Source organism: Mandrillus leucophaeus, unplaced genomic scaffold (genome assembly GCF_000951045.1).
Source record: "Mandrillus leucophaeus isolate KB7577 unplaced genomic scaffold, Mleu.le_1.0 Scaffold710, whole genome shotgun sequence".
Lineage (NCBI taxonomy): Eukaryota > Metazoa > Chordata > Mammalia > Primates > Cercopithecidae > Mandrillus > Mandrillus leucophaeus.
This window is the reverse complement of record NW_012107698.1, coordinates 1,053,245-1,063,244: the sequence shown is the minus strand read 5'-3', so window position 1 is coordinate 1,063,244 and position 10,000 is coordinate 1,053,245. Positions and strand designations below refer to the sequence as shown.

General features: G+C 35.2%; 1 protein-coding gene across 3 annotated transcripts in view; it reads left to right on the top strand.

Moving 5' to 3' along the window:
- Positions 1-10,000, top strand: part of RSRC1 (arginine/serine-rich coiled-coil 1) — a 435,595-nt gene that overhangs the window by 358,424 nt on the left and 67,171 nt on the right. For all 3 annotated transcript variants that reach the window (XM_011965022.1, XM_011965019.1, XM_011965021.1), the window contains one exon: positions 129-197. In XM_011965022.1, the coding sequence (XP_011820412.1) occupies positions 129-197 (69 nt within the window). The remainder of the gene's footprint in view (positions 1-128; positions 198-10,000) is intronic.

Below are 10,000 nucleotides of genomic sequence, written 5' to 3'. Positions count from 1 at the left end.
CTGCCTTGTTTCTTTCTTGTGATTACTTCGTGGAAAATAAGTAATGAATTTCTAGTCCCTTTAACCAATATTTTCACTTTAAATATGGGCATAAAATAAGTACAAAAATTGTATTGTGTTTGTTTCAGCAAAAGCTGATGAAGCATTGAAAGCCAAAGAAAGAAATGAGGAAGAAGCAAAGAGAAGAAAGGAGGAAGGTAAAGGCATGTGTTCATTTTTATCTGAGAAATCACTATTTGGCTGTATTTCCTGAATAGACCATAGAATATAATCTAATGCCTTAAGGGTTACTTCATGCTATTTCATGAACCAAAATAATGACACAATATCACACTATGTTCATTGTCTTGGACACTAATGTTTGCTCTCATAAGATTAGTTTATAAGCATCCTATTATGTATTCTGGGAAATTGGGAGGAGATAAGATTATATAGTAGTGCTGATGTTGGCTTGTTCCTTCTGACTTTTATAGTTAAAAAATTACCAAAATCAGTCACAGAAATAGATTGAACCTTATCCATAGATTGTGAAATATTTCAGTAGTGATGAAGAAAAGTCCTCTTGCCAGTAAAACTTTTTTAAGAGTTGAGAGAACATTGAAATTCAAAATGTCATAAATCGTCATAATGTGAAATCCATGTCTTAATTTTTAAAGATAATTATTCTTTTTAAAAAGCAACATTTAGGCAATTCCCCCAAAATATTACTGAAACAAATCTAACACATTTTTATCCCCTCTAACAAATTTTTATTTTCCCCTTAATTTGCTATCTGTGATTTACATGAGTGAAAATTTTACCTTTTTTTCTTCGCAGGGGGATTATATACATATACTGTTATAAATTACAGTGCTTAAAGCAAGATTCAGTCAAATCTTTCTCAGTGAGTTACGTTGATGATCTGCTTAGACTGGCAATTATGTCACTTTACTGGCTAATTTCACAGGATAACTTTTCCTCTTGTGAGCTTTTGAGAAGTTGAAGTCTGGTATGTGCAAGAATTTGGACTTTGAGTGCTGTAGTCAAAATCTGAAAGTTGAAATTTTTGCCTTAGTAGGTACCTGTGTTTTCTGTAACAACCAGAAGATAATTTGAACTTCTCAGCCACTACATGGAAGCTGAGATTCAGTAACACCCAAAGTATAATGGTTTCGAATGCTTAAAAGCAGAGTCCCATCAGAGCCATCCTCAAAACCAAGCCAAAAAAAAAAACCTGTAGATTTAAGTGGCAGATCCCTACAAATAAGTACATTCAAACTAAATGTGGATGAATTTATATGCATATAGTATAGTGTTCTTACCTTATTTGGCCCCCAGACATCCTGGGTTTATGCTCTTTTCCGGGATCAACTAATTTTATGGTATACTGAGAAAAAAAATGAAATAGCAAGATTCCTCAATAGAATTATCTTCTTTTGGATCTCTTGGCATTGTTAGTGAAAGCAAGCTATCTGATTTCAGTTATCCTTACGATGTGCCCATAGTACAGGTAGATATAAGATTAACTACAAAGCAGTCTGAGCAAATTATAATTTTTAAGTACTGCTATGTTGTGTGGCATTCTGATCAATGTAACTAATTAATAACATAATGGCCCTTATAAAACACTGTGGTACTATAAATCACATGTGTAGTACTTATGACCAAGCAACACAGTGAAATATGTTGTAGTAGTTATTAGCCTAATCCTATTAATTCAGATCTTAATTAGAGTCTTAATCAGTTGAAAATGAATGGCAGTGAGAGTGACCACAGATATTGAAATTGCAAGGTGATTTGTTTTTATGAAAAAATATAATATGAATGCTTATCTTAATAAAAGAAACTTTTTTAATACTTCAGAACTCCTCATTTACATGTTGACAGTTGATATTTCTACGTCTCTCTTGTTTCCATTAAATTAGCTCTAAGCATCTTTTAAAAGACATCTGGTTAAGAATTCCTTAAGTAACTTTAGATACTTGAACGTTATATTATAATTCTTTCTAAAGTAATTTTTAATTTAGACTTTTCACTAAATCAAACTGACCTTATACTTAGTCTGCAATATGCAGTGCCTTTTTTCTTTCAGTTCCTGAGAATTGTTGAAAAAGCATATTCCTCCAATCGTAGCTGTTTTAATTAGCATCTTTAAAAATCTCGCATACTAACTAAACTACAGGATTATAGAGGACTTAGTATCCACAGTGCCTGACACATAGTAGAAACTCAGTTTCTTGAATTGTTGCATGATGAATGAATAAATCAATGACCAATTTCCCTTTATTCTTTTAAATTCATGCTAAGTAGCTTATTTTGAGCTTGCAATGGGATTCCAAATAATCTCATTGAAAGTATTACCCAACTTTGTTAAGGGCTTTTCTAAGACAGGCCCGTACCTATTAAGCTATTGCTCTAATGAATTAGACCATGCAAAATTAAACCAAGGAATGTCAAAATAACTGTCAAAATTTGCTAAACTATTTGCCAGATTCTGTTGTTGTTGTTTGCTTCCAATTTTTTTCTCTTGAGTTGTCTAGATACTTGAATGCTATCAAATTAACAGTTCTCTGAAAGTGATTAATGTATAAGCTACATTTATTTTATTTCATATAGTCTAACTGCAAATTGAAACCTGAGATAGAACAGTATGCATGTGTGTATATATTTCTGTATCTGACAGAATAAAAATCCTTTATTTTCAGTCTGTAAGCCACTAGTAATTCACTCTGTCACATCATTTATACAATTCATCTCTTAATTTCTCAGCATGCTGATATGCAATACAGAGTTGAAAGCATTGCGAAAATGTAGATAAACGTTGTCTATCCAGCTCCCTTTATCCACTCTCTGTTATCTCAAAAAAGCTATTGTATTAGCATAGCAAGATCTGTGCCATGCAAATTCATTATATTCTGCATTCTTCCTTTGAGTGTTCTTAAATCAATAACATAATTATGTTTGCAAGTATTGCATCCAAAGTAAAAGTCAGGCTGCACACCAAAACTGGTCCAGGATGACTACTTTGTGTTCCAGCCTTTAAACAATGAGGGCCCATTTAGGGTGCACTTCATAGTCCTTATATAGTTCAGTTGATTTTTCCACTTAGTAAATACTGCTAGTACATTGGTGATAGGTGCTCACTCTTTCTTGAGCCACTAATTTTTAGTTATTATAGGAATGTTATATCTTTCAGTAAAAGGCAACTAAATATTTAAAGTTTAGGTATACAATGTCCCTTTTTTTCTAATTCTAGATTATAATTTAGGAAAAATGAATAGTATTAAATCTTTCAGTTCTGTTTTGTTTCCTATTCTTTGACTTAATAAATAATCGACTTTGACTTTCTCTTTTTCTCTGTATGTGTTTGAAAATGTTCTAATTATACTTGTATATAATTAAAAAGCATTTTAACTTCTGTTTCTATTATTGAATGCATTAGCATAACTGCTTAGATTTTCTGTGTATTTTTATATTTAATTTGGTATGCATTTAAGGGTGCTAATTATGTTTTAAATCCATTGTAAGCACAGTAGTCTTTCTTTGCATTTGACTTCTCTCTAATATGAATTTCCTATTTGTGGTATAAGTATAGTAGCTTTTGGATTCTTTTTCCCCTTGTGTTTATTCAAAACAGCTCTACCCATCTGTTGGTTTTTTTACTTCAAATATTTTTGTTTCCAAAAGTGTTAGGCAGCCCTTTCTAAATTATTCACGGGAATGGTGGACAGTGAAAATATGAACATAATAAAAGGCAGTTCAAGTGAAGACAGAGCAATCCTCAAGTCTCATTTGTTTAAGTTTAAATTCATCAAATCTTTTGCCAGAGCTGATTGACAAGAAGTAAAATAGATTAGCCTAAATTCATTTTTCTTTTTTCTTAATAATCCTTCAGTGAAGGTGAGGTAAAGAGTACTAGTAACTGAAAGGCAAGGTGGTTGCCAGACAACGTTCTAAGTATTCTACATATTAACTGTCTTAATCATCATGAACTCTATATGGGTTGTGCTAGTATCCCTGTACAATAGGGAGGATGGGAAACAAAGGCACAGTGCTTAGTAGCTTGCTCTGTAGCTAATAAGTGGTGAAGCCAGAATACAAACCCAGGCAATCAGACTCCAGTACACATTTTTCTCTTTAAATAGCCTGCATAAATCACAACCCTTAGAATCAGTGCTCAGAAATAATATAATTCTCTCTCTTATCCTTTGCCATCCTCTCTGGAGCCTGCCCTCCAGCTCCTAGGAAGTTGCTTACTGTCAAGTTTTCTTGTCCTAACTTAGATCTAGATCCATACTAGGTTGCCTCACTTGAGTTTCTGGGATACCCAATAGGGGAGGTACTCCAGTTAGAGTCACATTTTGTCAGGGTGTCTATGTCCTTTTAGCATAATCTCTATCTGCTTTTCTCCCTACAGACTGCCTGGTCAATGTAAGATATTCATAGTGTGTCCTCCACATCCAGCCTTAAGAGTCTGGACCAGAGCCACACCTAAGCATCTAGTTTCTCAGGTTCCTTTCTCTGAGGTTTTGACTGGCCCCGTGCTTTGTAGTTTCTAGCATAAAACACACTTAGCACCAAGTCTGAGCACATCCAGAGAGAGAACTGTTATAATCCCTTCTTTCCCTCCACTGTGATTCATCACCTAAGACCCATAGACCCTAAGACCCTTTGTTCCTTCTGGATACCCTTTATAAGAAAGTAGGAGTGAAGTTGAAAGGAGAAGTTAGCAGATATGAGGGCATCATTTAGGAATTACTGTTTATCTACAGTTGGCATGTAGATCCAAGTAGGTTAGACAGAAGTAATATGATTGTCCTTTCTAGCCCTCATCCTGAATTGGATACTCATTGTAATATGCAGTATTATTTCCTTCTTAGATTTAAACATTTGAAAATCCCCCCTTCTTTATATTACTTTATTAGGTGGTTCTATTGTAAGATTTAAAATGTCCCTTTAAGAAATTTGTGTTTCCTGTATATCACATTTAATAGTTCTATAAATATATCTGTCATAATTTTAAAATATTTCTGTAGTTTTTTAACGCATTAACTCTGTTAGAGTACTGTTTTCTTTAAGAAGAAAATCTGCTTAGCCTGAATACATTGCTTCATTGCATATTTTTCCTCAAGTTCTTATTTAGTAAAAAAAAAAAAAAAAAGAAAGAAAGAAAAGGGAAGAAAAAAGAAAAAGAAAATTCACTCAAGAGCACTCAGTCATTTATCCTAGCCATCTGTCTTATTTCCCTCAGCAGTGATTTGTCCTTTATAATACCCTTGATTATATGTCTGCAAGAACTTGATTGATAAATATTTTTAACCTTTCCCTTAGATTCAGTTTTTTCTATTCCATATTACATAGCATCAACCTGTTTCCCAATTTCAGCGATTCCAGTAATTGTGTGTTAATTCATTTTTAACTTTTTAACCAAGCAAGGAATCCTTCTTTATTTTCCTAATAGCTAAGTCATGATATTTTTGCTTCATACACATTGAGCTGTACTCTCTATGGAATTGAAGCCAGTTTAGATAGCATTTTACTTATTTTCAGTAAGATGTTTATGTACATGAAATGCAGATATACTGATAACCTATTTAATCATCATTAGGCCCCCAGTGACTGGCTACCATGTGTTTCCCTACTGATTTAAATATATTGTTTTCTACAAACACAAATTTCAAGACCAACTCAAAGCTACAGACTTTCTATTCAATCAGATACTTACAATATAAATTAAACATTAGGAAGCTGACATACATATTGAATGCCCACAGGTGTACAATCCTGAGAGTAACTTAGAGAGGTTAGTACAATCTAAGGAATCAATTGTGCTCTATTAGAAATAGCCCTAGCTAGCTTCCTTTAGCTGAAGTAATAGAATGAGGTTCAGAATCTCAGCTCTGCCATTTCCTAGCTCTGTGACAGAATAAATCACTTAACCTCACTGCGACTCTAAAGTGGGGAACATGATAAAAGCTGCCTGGAATCATCATAATATGAAATGGCGATAGTCTTTGAAGAGCACTTCAGGCCGGGCTTGGTGGCCCACGTCTGTAATCCCAGCACTTTGGAAGGCCAAGGAAGGAGGGTTGCTTGAGCCCAGGAGTTTGAGACTAACCTGGGCAACATAGTGAGACCCTGTCTCAGAAAGAAAAAAAAAAAATACAGTGCCCATCTGTAATCCCACCTACTCAGGAGGCTGAGGCAGGAGGATCACTTGAGCCCAGAAGTTTGAGGTTGCAGTGAGCTATGATTAAGTCTCTTAAGGAAACAAAAGTCTCTCAAGTCCAGAGCTGCTCTCTAGTCTCTTAAGAAAAAAAAAAAAAAAATACTTCATGTTATTGAATCCTATCCAACCAAGGTAGACATTATATTGCTTGTGATTTGGATTAAGCCCAGCTGTAGTGCTTCTAATGCTGGCAGAGTAAACACCAAAGTCCTAATATGTATCCTTGTTAGGCTTCAGAGCCAAAATACACTAAGACATTTTAGGAAAATACCACATTATGGTTGCTTTGTGAAATGACAAAAAATACTTTATGTAAACAAAGAATAAGTCACTCTGCAAGCAATTATTTAAAAAGCACTAAAATACAGATCACTGAAAAGGAAAAACTTTATGTAACAGCAACATTCTAGGTACCTTAGTAATTTTTATTGTATTTAGTTACACCCAGCCCTTGTTCCTACCTACTGTATATCAAGTTGGTTTTTAAATCCAAGTTATTTTATAATTCCAAGATAAGATTATTTTTATTCATTATCATTTTTGAGAACTTCATAGGTCAGAAGTGCTACTGAACAGCACCTACTTTGAGGACTGAAAATAATGACTTCTCTGTAAAATAATTTGAAATTGCGTTTTGTTAGAAAAAAGAAAATATTCTCACAAATATTCTTTCAACCTCTAAAGCATCATGTTTTTTAAATGCAAAACATACAAGAGGTATATTATACTTTGCAGTCAAGTACACATATGCATATATACACAAACCTGAAAAAATACAAAATAATACTTATCCATTTCCAATTTTTTTTTTCTGATTCTATTGCATCTTCAACAAAACAAAACAAAAGCAACCCACTAATGGGTCATGACCCTCAGTTGAAAAAACACTGCTCTGAAGTAGTTTTCTACTATGTTTCTTCCTTACCCAAATCACTCTCATACTGTAAATACCAAAGGATGAGAAATGTCCTTTTCTCACCTATGATTATATTTAAACTGAAGATAGTAAATTACTTCACATGCCAATGGAGTTGTTTTAGGCAAGTTTTTAAGGTAAATAAATACAGTAATATAAAATGAAGTTAAGCAAGTCAAAATTAGAAGCAACTAGATGTCTTTAAATTGGCATTCTATATGAACTCAATAAATACTTCTTAACTGATTATAGATCGTTTCCTTGCAAGTAACTGTGAGCTTCTAGATTAAGTATTCTTACTTAGGATATTATTATCTATTAAGTCTATAGTTAATGTAAATTTACAGCTTTTATGTGATATGTTGTGTGTGTAGGTGATATATATCTTCACAGCTTTGGTTAGAGTTTATTAAGCTAGGTCAGAAGTACTTTCCCTTGTAGCACTATTTTTCAACACAAATCACTAACCGCTAATGGAATTCATGTTAATGTGAATTTGATAATGAAGCCAAATCTGGCTTCATGATGATTTAGAATACAGATACTTTGGAGACACTGGGGATTCCAGACCACCCCGATAAAACAAATATCTCAATAAGGCCAGTCACACTAATTTTTCTGTTTCCCATAAAAGTTTTGTTTACACTATGCTGGAATCTATTAAGTGTGCAATAGCATTATGTCTAAAAACCAACGTACATACCTTAGTTGAAAACACACTTCATTTTTAAAAAATGCAAATGATCATCTGAGCCCTTCAGCAAGTTGTAATCTTTTTGTTGTTGGAAGGTCTTTCCTCAATGGTGATGGCTGCTCACTGATCAAGGTGGTGGTTGCTGAAGGCTCGGGTGGCTGTGGCCATTTTAAATAAGACAACAATGAAGTTTGCTGCATCGATTGACTCTTCCTGTTGTGAAAGACTTCTCTATAGCACATGATGCTGTTGGATAGCATTTTATTTATCGTAGAACTTCGTCTTTAGAAAGTTGGAGTCAGTCCTTTTAGCCACTTTCTCTGCTCATCTGTAAGAAGCATTCATTCTAGTTTCATGAAATTGTAGCCATTCAGTCATATCTTCAGGCTCCACTTCTAATTCTAGCCCTTCTCCTTTGCCTAGCTGATACCTACCAGTCCTTCAGGCCTCACCTTAAATATTGTATCTTCAGAGGAACTGAATTCTTATGTCATAGTTTGATCAAATCTCCCTGTGATGCTCTATTGTAGTAACTTATGCTGTCCTTTCATAGTATTTATCACAGTTGTTGTTTTGGTGGGGAGACGGGGTGGTTGAGACAGGGTCTTGCTCAGTTGCCCAGCTGGAATGCAGTGGTATGATCTCGGCTCATTGCAGCCTCAACCTCTCAGGCTCAAGACATCCTCCCTGCGTTAGCCTCCAGAGTAGCTGGGACTACAGGCGAGCATCATCACGCCTGGCTAATTTTTTTATTTTATTTTTTTATAGACACGAGGTCTCACTCTGTTGCCCAGGCTGGTCTTGAACTTTTGGGCTCAAGCGATCCTCCCACCTCGAATTCCCAAAGTGCTGGGGTTCAGGCATAAGCCACCATGCCCAGCACAATTGTTAATCATTCATTTTCTTCAACAAATATTTATTGAGCCACCTCCTATATGCCAGGCATTGTTGTAATCTTGGGCCACGGTAAAAAACAAAACATGGAGTGCACATTCTAGTGGAAAGAGACAGATAATGAATAAACAAACAAGTAAATGCATACAGACATACCTTGTTTTATTGTACTTGGAAGGTAACTATGTTTTTTTTACAGATTGAAGGTTTGTGGCAACCCTGCATCGAGCAAGTCTGTTGGTGCCATTTTCCCCAAAAGTATATATGCTCATTTCATATCTCTTCATCACATTTTGGTAATTCTCACAATATTTTAAACATGCTCATTGTATCTGTCATTTTGATGACTGATCATTGGTCTTGGATGTTACTATAGTAGTTGATTTGGGGCACGATGAACTGCAACCATGTAAGACAACGAACTTAATGGATAAATGTTGTGTGTGTTCTGACTGCTCCATTGACTGGCTATTCCTCTCTCTCCCTCACCTGGAGGCTCCCTATTCTCTGAGACACAATGTTGAAATTAGGCCAGTAAGCGTTACAATGGCCTCTAAGTGTTCACGTGAAAGGAAGAGTCCACATGCCCCTCACTTACATCAAAAGCCAGAAATGATTAAGCTTAGTGAGGAAGGCATGTCAAAAGCCCAGAGAGGATGAAAGGTAGGCATCTTGTGCCAAACAATTAGACAAGTTGTGAATGCAAAGGAAAAGTTCTTGATTTAAATTAAAGGGCTACTCCAGTGAACATATGAATTATAAGAAAACAAAACCGCCTATTGCTGACAGGGAGAAAGTTGGAGAGGCCTGGATAGAAGATCAAATCAGCTACAATATTCCCTTAAGTCAAAGCCAAATCCAGAGCAACATCCTAACTCCCTTCATTTCTATGAAGCTGAAAGAGGTCAGGAAACTGCTGAAGAAATATTTGGAACGGGCAGAGCTTGGTTTGTGAGGCCTAAGGAAAGAAGTAGCCTTCATAACAAAAGTGCAAGAGCAAGCAGCAAGTTATGTAAAAGATCTAGCTAAGATCACTGATGAAGGCAGCAACGCTAAACAACAGATTTTCAGTGCAGAGGAAACAGCCTTCTGTAGGAAGAAAATGCCATCTAAGATTGTCATAGGTAGAGAGGTGAAGTCAGTGTCTGGTATCAAAGCTTCAAAGAACAGGCTGACTCTTGTCATGGGCTAATGCAACTGGTGACTTTAAGTTTGAAGCCAGTGCTCATTTCCCACTCTGAAAATCCTAGGGTCCTTGAGAATTATGCTAAACCAACTTTGCTGTCCT